Source organism: Taurulus bubalis (assembly GCF_910589615.1).
Source record: "Taurulus bubalis genome assembly, chromosome: 1".
Lineage (NCBI taxonomy): Eukaryota > Metazoa > Chordata > Actinopteri > Perciformes > Cottidae > Taurulus > Taurulus bubalis.
The window spans coordinates 38506462-38523851 of NC_136589.1; the positions used below are offsets into that span (position 1 = coordinate 38506462).

The window sequence follows — 17390 nt, forward strand, 5'->3', positions numbered from 1 at the left end:
TGCTAACCGTCGTTTGAGGTCACAACCTAACTCCGCTGCTTGCTGGTTAGCCTGTGAATGATTCAGCCACTCATGCAGTCCGAGGGAAACGGTTTGTTTTTGTCCCCAACTTGGTCCGTCTGTTGGATCTTCTTTCGTCTTTCCTCGGAAGTCCAACCTTGACCAGAGCTCGTTTTACACACGCGGCTACGTTTACATCACAACTACACGTTGGTCATCGGGGTTTTTGTCGCGAGGTCCGTTATTTGATTTCCCAAAATACCCCAGCCAGTGTGTGTGTGTGTGAGTCCACTGTTTTTGTGTTTCGCAAATAAATGTCAACAAAACGTCATTGGCGTCACTTCCGTTTTAAAACAACGTCATTTCCGGGTGTGCATTGTAGTTTTCTCACGTTTCCCCCCCAAAGTCGTCTTTTGTCGCGTCACTTTCTAACTATTTCACACAATTCGCTTGTAATTCGTCCTTTTTGTCGTTTTGTTGTGGAGCAAAGCACCACTCTGTTGTCACAAACAAATATTTACAATAAAAAGGAAGTCGTCTGCAGCCGCAGAAATGCACTCTGGGTCAGTGTCAACATGGCAGCCTATATGGTGCCCGTGGATTACAGTAGAGCTTAACGTCCTATTGAAACATAACGTGCTCGTTATCATTTCATTAAGCATCAAACATGTTTCAGTTCCTCTGCTGTCGAGCAAGCATCGCTGCTCCGGTTCGGTCATTGTCGTTACACCCGCGATGCAATAACACAGCAGACATTTGGAAACTTTCACGGTAGGGTTATGTGACCAGTGACGAGTGGAGCTAATGACAGCTGACCTGTGATTACTGTAGAAGTAATGTTAGTTAATCAACACTACAAACTGTACACTGACTAGTTTGTTATCATGCACAGCTGGTTTCCTCTACTGTTCAGATACTGTGTACATAATAGGTGCAGTGCGATGCATGTGTGTATTTGAGTTTGTTATCAGAAACAGAACAGGATTCAACCTCCATTTTCATATATGCTGTTTTTTTCAGCTGTAAAATAAACCATTTAAATTGAAATTGTGTTTCTTTAGGTCCAGAGTGTAAGACTGATAGAACATTACCTCGTTTTATCACGTTCAAAATAATCATCAGATTAATTGATAAAGACAAACATTGCTGGTTGCAAACCAATCCAAACTCTTGAAGCCTTAAAATCGTCTTTTACATTAGCTTTACATTACTTTCATGGGAGGTTATTGTATGCCTAATTGTATTAATATTATCTTTCATATCCAGGTGGTACACATCTCTACGGTCTCCAGCATCCAGCTCCTCACAGCAGCCTGGGAATGCCGTCAGCCGTATTTGGAGCCTCACTCAGAGAGCTGTCCGCCAGTCTGCCACCCGAACATCCAAACCCCCAGGAGTGGCCCTGAAGTTCATCCTGGTCCCAGCGGTGCTCACCGTCTCTGCTCGACTGTTCTGCCACGTAGCTCACTGCGAGGCAGATGTGAATAACAACTTACTGCTGGAAGTTACAGCCAAACACCCCGAGCCTGCGTTCAAGTGGCACATCTTGTGGGAATTTGTCAAACCTCAGCTTTTTGCTCTCATCGGCGCTGTTGTGGTAAATTGGAGTCCCTTCTCTGCAATATAATGTCAGCGTTTCTAGAATAATACACATATGCTTAACATAGTGACATGTCACTTATGCTGATTAACTAAAATTGAATATTTTTCCTTTTCAGCTTGCTTTTGCTGCGGCTCTCTTGAATATTCAAATCCCCTTGATGCTTGGGAATCTGGTGAATGTTGTGGCACGTTATTTAAGAGAACAGACTGGGAATTATGTCCACGAGATAAGAAGCCCAGCACTGAAACTACTTGGACTGTATGGTATCCAAGTAAGTACACAAGAAATATGCCAGTGCTTCGACAAGAGTCAATTACAATTGGACTAAGATATTGTATTATATATTATACTATTTCTATTGAAACTATTTGAGAGAAGTGCTACAATACCATGACTGTTGAGGTTGACTTGGATCACATTATATTGTGTCACTTTCCTGTTCACTTATCGCTTGCTGATCACATTGTATTAGGGAGTACATTTTTCTTGGAGCTATGATGTTTATTACCATCAAGTTGTGTTCCACTCACTTTCATTCTGAAAAAAATATGCATGAAAACATGTGAAAGTGTCACAGGTCTGTCGCTCTGGTCATCATCACTCTCCTCCTTTGTGCAGGGCCTGCTGACGAGTGGCTACATCATCCTGCTTTCAAGGGTGGGGGAGAGAGTGGCAGCCGACATGAGGAAGACTCTTTTCGCATCCTTACTGAGGTACATGCTCCTCAATGTTGGATACACAGAAAAAGCACCGATCAACAGACATGATGCTGTCATGTTTATACTAGTGGACAACTATTAAGCTGACATTTGGAGTCTAACACGCTTTGTTAACACTGTCAGCGTTATTGTTTCTGTCCCAGGCAAGATGTGGCTTTCTTTGATGCCAATAAAACTGGTCACCTTGTGAATCGTTTGACTGCTGACATTCAGGAGTTCAAGTCATCCTTTAAATTGGTCATCTCTCAGGTATAACATTCTATATTTGTATTGTAAAATAATAGCAATGTGCTATACTTTTAGCCTTCTAATTCCTATGTTTTGTCCTTTTGCATATTTGCAGGGTCTGCGGAGTATTACGCAGACATTTGGATGTTTGGTCTCTCTGTATTTCATCTCCCCCAAACTTACAGGTTTGACGGTAGTCGTCCTCCCCTGTCTCGTGGGAGCCGGCGCTATCATCGGCTCATTCCTCCGCAAACTATCCCGTTTGGCTCAAGAACAGGTGATGCCAATTGTCGTGTTATCATTTTGCGCTGAATCTTTGTTCGGACTGCGATGTCTTGTTTGCAGCTGGAGTGTCATTGCCATGTCACAAGAGGCTGCAATATTAGAACAGACCTTCTTTACGAAAGCGGCAGACATACTGTACCTCCTCCTCTCTAAACACGGAATAGATCTGCTCTCACGTCTGCCCACAAATACTAAGACGCCAAGTTTCTTTAAAAATTTTTCTTGATTCTTAGTCTGATTCTCATAATTTTGTGGGCTGACATACAAATATATGTATGTATGTATGTATGTATGTATGTTTAATGCTTCTATTGTGAGATATTTACATTTACATTAACAGTCAAAGTAAGCAATAGTCAGAAGTAACAGAATGCTGAAGAAAACCGGCATCCATCTTTGTACTTTCATATATCTTAAGTTGGGTATTACACAGTGTCTGGACTTACTTCCTGTAAAATCTTAGACACAGTTAAATGTATATTATTTAGCAATTTAAAAATGAAGTTTAACTTAGTCTGTGATTACTTTAAGGTGTCAAAAGCAACAGGAGTGGCAGACGAGGCACTTGGTAATGTGCGGACAGTGAAAGCTTTTGCGATGGAGGAGCGGGAGCTCCAGTAAGTGAGAGTATATTGTGATGTATAATACTTGTAGATATACAGTATACTGTACTGTATGTCAGAGATAATATGTTTATGTGGTTTTTCTCTCCAGGTTATATGCATACGAAGTTGAAAAATCATGTGAAATGAATGAAAATCTTGGTTCTGGAATTGCAGTTTTCCAAGGACTGTCAAACGTTGCCTTAAACTGTGAGTGTGTAACATAACTACATTAAGGGACAAACACAATGTTGAGCAGATTGGTACTCTCAGAATATCTCCCCATATCTAGTATAGTAAGAGTTGTGTGTTGTTGATACAGGCATTGTCCTTGGAACAATTTTTGCTGGAGGGACTTTAATTGCTACCAATGAAATGTCCCCTGGAGACCTCATGTCTTTCCTGGTTGCCTCCCAGACTGTTCAGAGGTAAAAGATGCAACGAGCGTTAATTAAACTCGTCAGTTTGAATGTCGCTGATGGTATGGTAAAACTCCTTTATTTATTCTTTCTGTGCTCAGGTCATTGGCCAGTATCTCTGTCCTTTTTGGACAGGTGAGTAAAAATCATATTTATGTATAGAGCATGCGTTATCTGAAAATGTTATTTATTATTTAGTCAGAAATCAAGCTTTCAATCCCTAACTTTTGCCACAGATGGTGAGAGGATTAAGCTCCGGGGCCCGGGTCTTTGAATACCTATCTCTGGTGCCTACTATTCCTCTGTCTGGAGGAGGACGCATCCCGTACAATTCTCTGACAGGAAGAGTTGATTTTATGGACATTTCATTCAGGTTGGAACCGCATCTTAATTCAAGTAGATTTCAAGACAATTTAAGGCTTTAACAGAACACAAATATCGGAGGATAATATATTCATATTTATTTTTTATATATCTATAGCTATCCAACCAGGCCTGGCCAACAGATCTTAAAGAAGTTCAACTTAACACTGCCAACTGGGAAAACTGTTGCCATTGTTGGAGAATCTGGAGGAGGTATTTTCTTAGTTAATGATTGCAAATGTGTGAAATGTAAACAATGCAATGGTGAGCCTATGAATGAATAATCCAATACATTGTAGGAAAGTCCACTGTGGCATCCTTGATGGAGCGTTTCTATGACCCGACCAGCGGTGTCGTCATGCTGGACGGACTTGACATTCGAACGCTTGATCTGTCCTGGCTCAGGGGAAAAGTCATTGGATTTATCAATCAGGTAAAAAGATTGTTTGTTAAATTCAGTTTAATAAAACAATGAATTATACACAATCGTAGCAGTCAAATCTTCCACCCTGTATCTTTGCAGGAGCCAGTTTTGTTTGGCTCATCTATCATGGACAACATCCGCTTTGGGAAACCCGAGGCCACAGATGCCGAGGTCATTAACGCAGCCAAGCAAGCCAACGCTCACAGCTTCATTACTGGTTTCCCAGATGGCTATAACACTGTGGTTGGTATGTGCTCTCTTTTATGCATTTACAAATATTAACATTCGTGTGCCATGTGAAATACTAAGCTCCAGATTTCTAAACCCAGGTGAGCGAGGTGCGACGTTATCAGGTGGCCAGAAACAGCGCATCGCTATCGCCCGCGCCTTGATCAAGAACCCCTGCATCCTGGTGCTGGATGAAGCCACCAGCGCCCTGGATGCAGAATCGGAGCGAGTGGTGCAGGAGGCTCTGGACAGGGCAACAAGCGGGCGCACTGTGCTTATCATCGCCCACCGGCTGAGCACCATTCAGGGGGCTGACCTTATCTGTGTCATGAGCAATGGCCGCATTGTGGAGGTGAGGGGGTAGAGTATTCTGAGAAATGGAGGTGCTCTTATCTCCCATTAAAAGTCTCGGCTAATTTATTAGACTACCTTGTAAATTCAAAGAGCCACTGAAGAGAATTCACCCGATTCCACGTTCAGTCATTTATACGTTTATATATTGGTTGCTTCCATCTCAATGTACTGAGTGTAATATAGGTTTTAATTATGCCTAACAGCTTGCTCTTGTCATTTCAGGCTGGGACTCACTTGGAACTGCTTAGCAAAGGAGGAATTTACTCTGATCTGATTCGCAGACAAAGAGCCGAGGGGAAGAAATGAACACACCAAAATTGTTTACTGTAGATCTACACTGAGTAATGGAATTTCGTTTGAAATGAAATTCATAGTAAAGGCTTGCTTGAAGAGATAAGTTATGTAATTTAAATCTACCAAGTCTCTGTCTAGTTTTGCTTTTTTGTAAGCATGTAAAAGTGGACCAACTGGATCATACTGTGATGATTTACAAACTACACTACTGTACAGTATCTACAATTAAATGGGATTTCCATAATATGGTTTTCTCATGTATATACATATATAGAAGGATCAATTGTGTTGTGGTAGAAAAATAAATAAACTCTGTTTTTATGACGATATACTTTCTTTTTCCTTTTGTATGGATCATAATACAAAGAATGTATGTGTTTTGTCAAAAATACAGGTTGAAAGAAACCAAACACTGAACCTAAATAATAAGCTGTATATGCTTTGTGCATAGTAACATTTCTTGTCCTGATGAGTGAAATCTCTTGTGACCACATTTACAGCCACCTTTCAACAGTGTTTGACACCCAGAATATTTTGAGCGTAGTCTGACTTTAATGTCCATTTTTGATGTGAGGCATTATTTTACCCGTGTGTCTCTACTGTACAGTGTGTGTGCTGACACAAAGTCTTGCTTGCTGTTGGTTATTAGCCATCAGTTCATAAATGGAAGAATGGGCTCATTCATTAAAAGGAACAATTGAAAAGCTAAGATGTCCTTTTATAATAGTGTTTACATCATTAAAACAGACAACAGTCTGCCTGCAATTAATAATTTAAAGTGCAGTAACATATTAGCTTTCTGTCAGAATCCATTTTGCAGTTTGAGATGAGATTGCAAATTATCAATTTAAGCTTGGAGAGAAACATGTAAGGTATCATCAATTTCAAGTACACACAGCTGTTATCTTTGCCTGCAGCATGTGGATCAATTTGACGTGTTTTGAGCTTGTGGTTCTTGGAAGTGGCGACGTCTGAACTAGTTAACCCTCTGTATCAGGTCACCTTGCCCTCCTTCTACAACCAAAGTCTGCCATTAAATGAGGCACGAACGGAACATTTCTTCTGCTACGAAAGACGTCGCTGTTTTGGAGCCTTTGGTCTAGATGCATTTCCCCGTTTGGCCTCTAGATGAACCAACAACACAAGCTGGGCTGCGGAGCGACCAGGAGCAGCAAATGCAGATAGCTTTAAGCTAACGTTATCCATCACAACATTATTAACCCCCCCCAATCCCCTCCCCCGCCCCTCCCCCCGATCTGGGGATTCAATCAGTCATTTGGTTTGCTAGCTTGTCCAAGGCTGGCTTCACTGGCCAAACATGCAGAAATACGAAAAGCTTGAAAAAATCGGGGAGGGTGAGTCTAATACGCTTTTCATGAAAGTTAATATTAGCCGGTTTGCTAACATGTAGCTAATGCTAGCTAACGTTAGCTTGCCAGTCTTGTGCCTCCGGCGACTAATTCCGTTGTTATTCTCATGCAAAGCCGTGTGTGCGGTTTTTACTTCTACAGTATTAACGGTATGCGGCAGAGACGAGATCTGTCAGAAGACCTTTTTGACCGCCACCTTTTACGATATGTTGCTATGTATATATCTAGCTAACTAGCTAGCTAGCTAGCTAGCTAGCTAGGTGGCTAGACGTTGCTATGCCATCATCATCATCATCATCAACCGGTTTAATTTAACGCTGTCTGCTCCACAGGGACGTACGGGACCGTTTTCAAGGCTAAAAACAGAGAAACCCACGAAATTGTGGCTTTGAAAAGGGTCCGGTTGGACGACGACGACGAGGTGACGCTATGTTTTAAACATAATAATTATATTAATTTAATAATATGCGAGCGAGTTGTCAGCAGGCTCGTTCTACTCTAACTGGGGTGTCTTTTCTCCAGGGGGTGCCAAGTTCTGCTCTGAGAGAAATCTGCCTTCTGAAGGAGCTAAAGCATAAAAACATTGTCAGGTCAGTCTGCTGCATTGAACCTGTTGTTTTGTGGGAGCAACAGGGAACAGTTTGCATTGAAACCCCTGATGTCAACAACAATCAACTTAAAGCTGTTCTGTCTCCTCCAGACTACATGATGTTTTGCACAGTGACAAGAAGTTAACCTTGGTGTTTGAATATTGTGATCAGGTGAGATGGTCAATCCCAAACATGTTAACAAGGGTGTGTTGACTGTTCCTTCCAAGACTATAATGTGTGTCTCTTTTCAACTGCAGGATTTGAAGAAGTATTTTGACAGCTGCAATGGAGATCTAGATCCTGAAACTGTGAAGGTGAGAGAGAAACTGCTTCGATAGTTTAAAATGCATACTATATTAACACCTAGATTAACATCAGGATGTCAGTAACATCGTGTGGAACATGGAATGAACTGCTTCAAGGTCGTTTTGTCCTTAAACTCAAGTCTTTTCTCTCTCCGATGCAGTCGTTCATGTACCAGCTGTTGAAAGGCCTCGCTTTCTGTCACAGTCGAAACGTTCTTCATAGAGATCTGAAGCCTCAGAATCTGCTCATAAACAGAGTAAGTGTTCAGGTGCATTTAGATTTTTAGACTATGCAAACTTGAAATCAGTAACCGCATGTGTTAAATTTAAAGTCGAATCGGATGCCCAGTAGAGGCTGTAGTGTATCGGTCTGTGTTCGTATCATCTGGTAATATTTGGTCCTTTGCGTCCCTTGTAGAATGGGGAGTTGAAGCTGGCTGACTTCGGGTTGGCTCGCGCCTTTGGCATTCCTGTGAGGTGTTACTCAGCAGAGGTAGGTTGTACTTCATTAACACGGCAGGTGCCAATAACTGACTTCTTCCATCTTGAGATGTGCAGCCTGCGTGAAATGGCATTGATTTTTGGAATATTCAATACCTAAAGATAAACCAAGCCAGAGACTAATTTCTGAGCATTTTGCCTGCCTTTGTGGGATCTTAAATTGGGTGATGACAATATGATGGTTGCGCTTTAAACCAGGCTTTAAAATAAGTTGTATCATCTCTGTGTAGCAAAGTTTAAATATCAAATATTATATTTTCTATTGCTTAATTAATTTTATCTTTGATATTATACAAATTCACACCCGTGTAGAAACAAGTATTTAATGTTCTCCATATAAATATAATCCTAATTCCTTGCCGATAGGAGAGTTGTAGATCATACTATAACTAGAAATCAGTAGACACGGTCTAAGCATTTTAGTGTGGCATTTTGAGTGCCCATCTAAAATGATTTGGTTAGGAGACAAAAAAAAGAGTTGAGCCCAATTCATGATCTCTCAGTTCTGAAATTGTAGATGCTACAGTAAAGCAAAACGTGAAAGATTCATTTTTACAAGCAATAAATTAAAAGCTTTCTGGCTTTGTCTTCACACTGGAAAACAACCTCACTTGTATCTCTCTATAAAGAGTAATATTAAAATATGGCACATCTAACTAGCAAACTGCAACTTCAAGGGCAGAGATGTGGCCTTGACTGCGACGTTCCCTGTTAAAATGCTCTTCATTTGTGTAAACTGCCGATATCCACTGAGGTCCTGAAGTTAAGCCGTTAATTTAATGATGGGAGACAGTCAATCACACTGCAGCATGTGGTTTAAGTGGTGTTTTTATGTTGTGTTGTTGCTGATGCTCTGAGAGAAATGACAGGCAAGCCTCACATAGGCTTAGTGGATTCGGTTGGCTGACCTAAGGGCCCAGCGCACCAATCCCATGAGGCGACACTTGACCCAGGATTACTACTACTGATCTGAAAATGTAATAAACAGAAAACCTAGAGGGGAACCGAGTTTGAAGCACTGAGAATTTGAAGTAAGGTCATTTTAAAAGGTCATTTTATTTCAGAGGTTGTATTACCCTGGGACTCTTAGCACTGGTTTAGCAAGAATAAATGAATGATCCTCCAGCTGTTTCACACTACATGGACATACTTTATGCAGTACATGCAGCATGAATTAAATACAGTGACTGAAGTTCTTAAATCTATCAGCATTATTGCCTGCCAATAGAGAGTAGAGTTCATCAGTGTTTTTCGTAGATGACACAATCGTTCCAAGAATTGAAGCAGTAGCAGAGGTACTATTCAGTAGAGCATTATAAATGTTTTTTTCTGCAGTTTTATCTAAAGGAAATGTATGCCGTTCCCTCCAAATACTTTTTGTTTCTACTCCATAAAGTATTCTTCTAGATATTTAATTTTTTTTTACATTGTAAAAACGACCACCGCAAATGCTCATGTCTAAATATGGGAAATTGTTCACTTACTTAGCAGCTGAAAGCACATCAATGATTTTCCGGTTGGAGGATGCAAACATTTTACTTTTATTTTTTCCTGTAAAAATGACAAAAAGTTAGCAGTGGTTCTGTAGCAGGTGGTTGCATCATTGGCATCTGTACTGAATTGAACTTTTCAACTTTTCGAGCTGAAACGCAGCTACCTCAGTCAGCCCACACAATCTCTCTGGGAAATACAACTTTTCTATAATTTTATTTTATTCATTTTTACCAAACACATTTCCGTATAACTTAGGAAAATGGTTCTAAAACACTTGACACCTGACAAAGAGGCAGTTTGTGAGAATTGTCTGGATGTGGTAATGGAAACCAGATTGCTGATACGAGTACACCATTTAGTTTTGGTTGCAGTGTGGCCGTGTCGGTACAAAATAACACCCGCCTCAGAGAAAGGTCATTACACTGAATGCCTGAGCAGTTCTGTTAACAGCGGTTTGGCTGTGATAACTGGTGTGATTTGGCTCTAATTCTTACACTCCCCTCTGTGATTTGACGTAGGTGGTGACTTTGTGGTACCGGCCTCCCGATGTGCTGTTTGGTGCTAAGCTTTATTCTACCTCTATTGACATGTGGTCTGCAGGATGCATATTTGCAGGTTTGTTTGTTATTTGTTGATATTAATATACGTCACTCTATTCTTGTTTCTCAAACTTTGTTCTGTTAGCTATTGTGAGTAGGATACTGTTAATATTAATATTATATTATTATGATATATATGAATCTTAAATTATCAGTATCGGCTACTGTGGTTAAACATTGCATACAGGGTTCAGCACCCACTTTGGAAAGTATAATTTAAACTGATAAAATTAAAAGCTAGTCATGTGTAGGTTGTTTTATGGGTACACCATATACAAATAATAATTGTGAATTAATTTGATTCCATGTCCCATTCAGAGCTGGCTAATGCTGGAAGGCCTTTATTCCCCGGCAACGACGTGGACGACCAGTTGAAAAGAATCTTCAGATATCCTTTTTTTCCCCCTGAACATTTGTAGGTATTGACAACTTGTGTCCTCTGCTGATACACTCTGACAGCACGGAGGCTCTGTTCAGGCAGAACTATTGATCGACTATGTGATGAATAATTTACAAACAGTAAGTCTAAACAGGTTGGACAAGCCTCAAAAGCTTTTCTTTAACCACTCAGTACATTGCTGGGTACACCAACTGAGGAACAGTGGCAGACAATGACGAAACTCCCCGATTACAAGGTAACTTATTAATACAATGTGTTTTGTGAGACTCACAGTGGATGGAGTATATAGTCCCGAGGGTTACTGAACTATAATTCACTGCTTCTCTTTCTGCCTGCAGCCATATCCCATGTATCCCGCCACCACCTCGCTGGTGAATGTGGTTCCCAAACTAAGTAGCACAGGACGGGATCTACTGCAGGTACTTCCACTCTCAACTTGTCTACAGTTTCTGTGGTGGATTTAAAAAAAAAAGTTTATTTTGTGCAAATAGTTAAGCATCTTAAAATGACCAACCCATTTTCTTTTTGGTAGTATTCACATTTGCTTGCAGGAAATTTGACACTGCGGTTCACTTATTCAAATGTTTTCTTTGATCTCACCCAGAACCTGTTAAAATGTAATCCTGTCCAGAGGATCTCTGCAGAGGAGGCCTTGCAGCACCCTTACTTTGCTGATTTCTGCCCGCCCTAAATGCTAAATGGCCACTTGCTGAATCTCAGCCGCGAGAATCAATCCTCCTCCACTCGGTTGGGTCATCAGTACCAGTCTCAACAAGGCAAATCCCTCACCGGTTTTTCAAACACTCCTCTGCATTATATTCTGTTGTGCCTCAGTGTGGAACAAAGTCCTGTTGGCTCTGCAAGGTTTTGGGCTCTTTTTAAGTTGCAACTCTGTTTTAATTTGGTACACGTGCGCCTCCAAGTTAATTAGCCCTATGTGTCGCATTACATACATTTGATACCTGTGGAAACGGTTGTCAACCAGAAGCCCCATTAATAATTAATTAATTATATATATATATATATATATATATATATATATATATATATATATATATATATTGGCCATAAACGCAAATCATAAACAGTTTTTTTTTTTATGATAATAATTTAAATATAGTTATTAAAGAATTGAGATGTGTATAGGCAGGCTGTTACATGGTTACACGGTTTCCTCAATCATCTAAAACAATTTTTTTCGCAATACTGTACCACAGTGTGTTCCTTATTAGCCTCAATATACGCTGGTCTGGTGCTGGTGCATCTGTTATGTGATCTATTAGTGTAATACGTTAGCTGGAGACTACAGACTCTTCGGTCAGCTAATGCTATAATGTTGCTATTTCAAAGCTAAATTAAATAATTTGATCTGTCAGTTTGGGAATCACAAGCAAGGGATATCAATTTGAGCATTTTAAAGGCTTAAATCAATATTGAATTTTTTGGATTATAGTTTTTTGTATCACATTATTATACAAGTCTGTGATTTAAAAATTACTTTCAGGGAATTTCCCTGGCTGGAACTACTGTATGTGAGTTGGTACAAATGTTTTTTCTTGACGGAATTACTCTATTTAAATTTAAGTAAATATTGATAAATTATTCACCTAATATTGGAAACTATTTTCCATATATACAAAATGTAATGTTTCTGTACACAAAATAAACATTTAGGATGTTCCGTTGGTCTGCTTTGCACTGACTGAAAACTATTCAAATGAGTAACTGGAAGGGTACCAATTGAACAATGTTTTCCCAGTATTTAGTACCAAATTACATACTTATTTCCAGCAGATTAATAGGCGATTACAGACCTGTAAATTACACTTATCTTTTTTTTGATTTACAACAGACTTCAGTTCTCATGTTTCACTCACCAACAGTACAACTCTTTGTCCCATTTCCTTTCACAAGATTGTATAATAGCACGAGAAGGTAATTTATGATTTATTTTCTTTTTCTCAGGCTTTTTAGTTTTCCCTTTTTTGTATTTTGTCTTTTGTGCACTTTGTAACTTTTATTTGAATATGTTTAGTATATGAATATTAAATGTGGTGAACACTGACAGCTGGATCATAGCCGGTTATCAATACACGGGCCAATATACATACATCTACATGTTAATGACTTGTGGGCTATTAGTGACACATTACTTAGTTTTTTAACATCATCTGTATCATAATTACAGTCTTTTAGCTTTATTGAAATGCTTTTGTAATTGTTAAATTAGAGATGAAAGAATCCAGGTAATCCACTGATAATCTGTATTTTCATATGATTGTTTTGCACCATTAGCTGTTTCCATCCTGGTTACTTATTATATTAACATTGTTAAGAGCTTGCAGTGTTATTTTACTCCAGAGTGTTCGAGCGCTACTCATCCCATGAAAGCCTGCATGATGAGTTGTGTTAGAAGTAGCCGTGTTAATAGGGAAAGGGTTTATTTTCATTTTGCTGATGATGTAACCAAGATAATGGATGCATGTATTTATTAATGATGGAATGTCTGCCCATTTGTTTTGCATTCGTTTAAAGGTAGCACCGCTTCATTCGGTACAGAAACTCTCCTTTTGAGTGATTTAATGTGACTGAGATCGAAAGCATTTAGCGGCCTCTTTTCAGGATTTAGTATGTTTTGAAGGTTGTGTGAGAGGATTAAGTTATAATGATAAAAACAAGGCATTTGCTCTCAGTATTTCCTTATCCCCAGATGACAGGACATTTCAGACACACTGCTTAATTTTGAATGAAGAATGGATTTTGCACTTTGCTAGTATCTTTTGTTTGTGTTGGTCGGCCTTTTTGTGTATATTTCAGCCAATACGATTCAATATTGAGCAGAGTGGACATAAATACGTTTGCTTTTTAGATCGCAAGTTCATTCTTGACCTTGTAAACGGACACAACCGTCAATGGAAGGTCCATTAAGTAGTAGCTGTTCTGGGTCTTTTGATCATATCGGGTGATCTTCCTCATCAGATGGAGTTTGCCAGATGGTCAAATTGGCCTTTTCTCGTTCATGTTGGTTTCAAAGTTAATTCTGAACTCCCTCACCACAAGGCTCTTTCAGTAGCGTTTGTGGAGATTTCATTGGTCAAGACAGTCTGCGCAAAAGGATCGTGGGATATGATTGAAAGCTCCAGGACAGCGACTAAATGGTCCTTGTGGTTAGATTTGAATTTGTAAATGTTTCTTTTCCTTAGAAAACAATTTATCCAGCTTGCTCATTTGTAAGTCATCTCAACTACTCCTGAATTTTGGAAACACTTTTGTTGTAAATAGTAAAAGGAAAAAAAGAATCCAGTAGACTGAATCTCAAACACATTTTGTCAGCTTTACTGGACGCCAGGCTTTCAGCTGCTTCATCAGGACTATAAAGTGCTGAAGAAAAGACCCGCAAATGAGTCAGCATTTCTTTTTTTGGTTAGATGCCTGCGATAATCTCTATGGTTAGTTTAATAGATTAGAATGTTTTGTTCTCAGACATCAAATATGTCAGCGGATACCACGATTATGAATTTTGATTTTACATTTAACATTAAGTGTCTTTATAAAGAAAAGGTGGTTACGAACAAGTGGCAAAAAGGCATCACGCAAACTAGTTATAGACTAATGTTAGCTTTTTACTTCTGCCGATTGCATTCACGCCTCAAAAATCATAAAAGTGGTGTTCACTTGTGAGGACTATCATAATAAACAAAATGTACAAGTCTCACAAACCACAGAACTTATTTTCTGCAATAATCTAAAATCCCATTTGGCTTTTTGTAGCTATCTTCTGGTTTAGCCTACAACATGACTTTCCCCTGCAGCACTGCGGGGATCTGTGAGCGCACATCTGTCCAATGAGAAGGAAAAACAACCACAGACATCTCTACACGTCAAACAAGCAACTTTTCTTCTGGGAAAAGCGGTTGGGTTTGTGAGTAAAGTGACAGTTTGACTTGAGACCGACTACGTTACGCATAGTTAAGTGTGTATTAACTATTTAATGTACAGTTCAGAGTTAAAATCACATATCTACAATAAAATGCACATAAAGCACGTAGAGCCAGATGAAGCAAGTTCCGTTCTCCAGATGTTGGTGCGCATGAAAGTCTTGGTGTTACCTGTGAGAACCAGTCTTGAAGGCACACTTTAGTTTGACTTCAAGCTACATTGTGTTCATTGAATCCGTAGATAAAGCTGTTTTTTCTTCACATCTGCAGAATATCTTTCTTTTTGAGAATTGCACAATCCCAAACCCGGTTTGAGGAGAACATCGTTTTGATTCATCTGGCTCCAAAAATACATTTTTGGACCATACAAAGTGAATAGCATGGCTAAGATTACATTAAGAGACCAGAGATAATAGGAATACATAATGGGCATGCAAGGAAGTAAATGGGTGATGTCAAAATAGTTCAAATCTAGGCGTTGGGTGAAGGAAATATATAGAACACGGTTTTCTACTTGGCCATAACTGCACTAAATATCAGGACTACTTAATGAGCACAAACAGTTCAGTAATAGTTTCTGCCAGTTCAGATACACTCTGCTGTTCTGTGACTGGTAGTAAGGCAGGGGTGTGTGAGGTGGAGGGGGGTGGGGAGGTAAAGACCCGGCACATTTTCACAAATCCTACATCCACAGTTTGCGGTAAATGCTGAGTCATTGTTATTCTTTTGAAACAGGATAACATGACACGCGCGCACGCACACGCACACACACTCTCACTATCGTCATGGCAAATGCAGCATCATCAGAATAGCATCATTGTGTAACATGAATTGGCATTTGTGTGTCTATAATTGGCTAATGATGGTTAATATACAATTGTCATATACATCTGTGTTGCAGTTGGCAGCTGTTCAGTCTTCATCCATTCCAGCTGTTGAATACATCATGAATTGAAAATGGGAATCCCAAATATATATATATATTTTTTTTTTTAATGTAAATTTGATAACACTTGTATCTGATTTAGTGCATTTATTGCTCATGACACAACCACACTGATACAACTTTTTTTTGTTTCCTGAAAAGTAAAATTTCCATTTGATAAAGTCTCTGGCTCCTCTTGGAGTACTCTCTTATTCCTATTAATGCTGGAGCAGTGAACACACCACGTGTAACAGCCTGTGCAGTTGAAACTAGAGCCATAAAAGGTAGTCACAACCATAGACGTCCAGTCATTGGCTTTCAAGTGATGGCTGATCTCCAAGGGTTTGTGCTTCACATCAACAGTCATCTAATACACAGACAACAGAGTAATAAAGCTACAGTGTTATGAACACCACTTAACTAGATTGGCATTATACTTGAAAGTTTCACATAAAAAAAAAAAAACTACTCTGAATTTCCAGTAAAGTATTTATAGCGAGGATATGTACGTGTACCTACAAGTCCATATCTGTAGTGTCAAGGATTTAAATAACAGTGAACATTAACAAAAGAGGAAGTAAGACTCACACGAAGATAAGAAAAGTTGTCTACGTGAGTAAGATGGGTAAATATAGAGTTTATTATACTTGATCATTTATACATCACAAACTTTTATTTGTGACTGATTACATGTTCTGGGATGGTAATAATAATAATAATAATAGGATACAATGGTAGAATTGTACAATGCATTTCTGTTATAAATCAATTAAACTAAATGGGGCTGAGGTGCGTGGTGGTTTTTATGTTTTGAGGCAATTCTCTTGTATCTAATAAAGTCTATTTAGTTGCAGTCACGTTATAATCACCAGAAACTCAAAGACACTTACAGTCCACCCAGATAGAAAGTCCAACTTCCTTCTGGTGTAAGAACAGATGAAACAAAACGTGTATCTCTCTCTATATATATATATATCTATATATAGATATATTGATAAATATATTGGACAAAGGTCTCACATGAGCAGTATAGAATTTCTTCATGGCATTTGATTGCGGGTATTTACAAATTTCTGTCAAGTTTGGAAATGCCACCAACAAGCCTTTAAGTCTACTTATGGTCAAATAAGAATAGATTACTATCACAGGGGATTGTGCTGATGAACACTTTAAGACACAGTCATGAAAAACACGTAGCTGAGAATTATTAAAAAGGTAAGAAGGAAAACATGATGCGTTTCACTTCTAATGAATTCAATGTAAATAATAAGGGACAAATCCTGCAGCAAACTGCATGCTCGCATTTCCTTTTTTGTGACAGTCAGCAGAGCAACACTATCCCCCAAAAATGGGAAAAAAATAAGAATTGAAATGTCAGCTATATAAAGATACAATCAACAGCCTTTTTGGGCCTCCTGACTCTTTGTAGATCCTTACTGGATGTAAAAAGTGACTAAAGTTAACAAACACATTCAATTCAGTAGTCTCAGCCTGCAGCATGGAACAGAACTAGATTATTGCAAATATACAAATAATCAAGTTCCTTTCCTGTTTTTAAATCGATTAAGCACAGTCTCTAACTCATGAGACAATCAACAACACCTCGCAGGAGCAAAAGGCAACATTAAACACCCGTCTGGTGTTTAGATTCAGTATTGAGCAGCTCTTTTATCCAACAACCGGCTCATTGAGGTCTAAAAAGGCTCTCCTGTTCAAACTGGTGACAGTATAAGGTCCCTCATTACAGCA

At 39.1% G+C, this 17390-nt stretch overlaps 2 protein-coding genes across 3 annotated transcripts; both read left to right on the forward strand.

The window, feature by feature from the left end:
* Positions 1–667: 667 nt before the first annotated feature.
* On the forward strand, positions 668–5807 carry abcb8 (ATP-binding cassette, sub-family B (MDR/TAP), member 8; the record flags this gene model as incomplete). Its single annotated transcript, XM_079219169.1, has 16 exons — positions 668–771; positions 1267–1597; positions 1719–1874; positions 2222–2316; positions 2466–2571; positions 2666–2827; positions 3367–3452; positions 3550–3647; positions 3760–3865; positions 3958–3991; positions 4093–4229; positions 4338–4432; positions 4519–4652; positions 4743–4890; positions 4973–5223; positions 5448–5807. 16 exons carry the CDS (start codon positions 668–670, stop codon positions 5529–5531), a joined length of 2127 nt encoding a protein of 708 aa, XP_079075295.1. The 3' UTR covers positions 5532–5807.
* Positions 5808–6837: 1030 nt separating this feature from the next.
* On the forward strand, positions 6838–11705 carry cdk5 (cyclin dependent kinase 5; the record flags this gene model as incomplete). Of its 2 annotated transcripts, XM_079226342.1 has the most annotated exons (12): positions 6838–6874; positions 7222–7310; positions 7412–7479; positions 7590–7650; positions 7737–7793; positions 7946–8041; positions 8203–8277; positions 10298–10394; positions 10697–10793; positions 10950–11013; positions 11117–11197; positions 11383–11705. In XM_079226342.1, the coding sequence occupies 12 exons, from the start codon at positions 6838–6840 to the stop codon at positions 11467–11469; spliced, it is 909 nt and encodes a 302-aa protein (XP_079082468.1). In that variant the 3' UTR covers positions 11470–11705. The 2 variants fall into 2 exon arrangements, with proteins under 2 accessions (XP_079082468.1, XP_079082469.1); XM_079226343.1 differs by lacking the exon at positions 7946–8041.
* Between the last annotated feature and the right edge of the window lie 5685 nt (positions 11706–17390).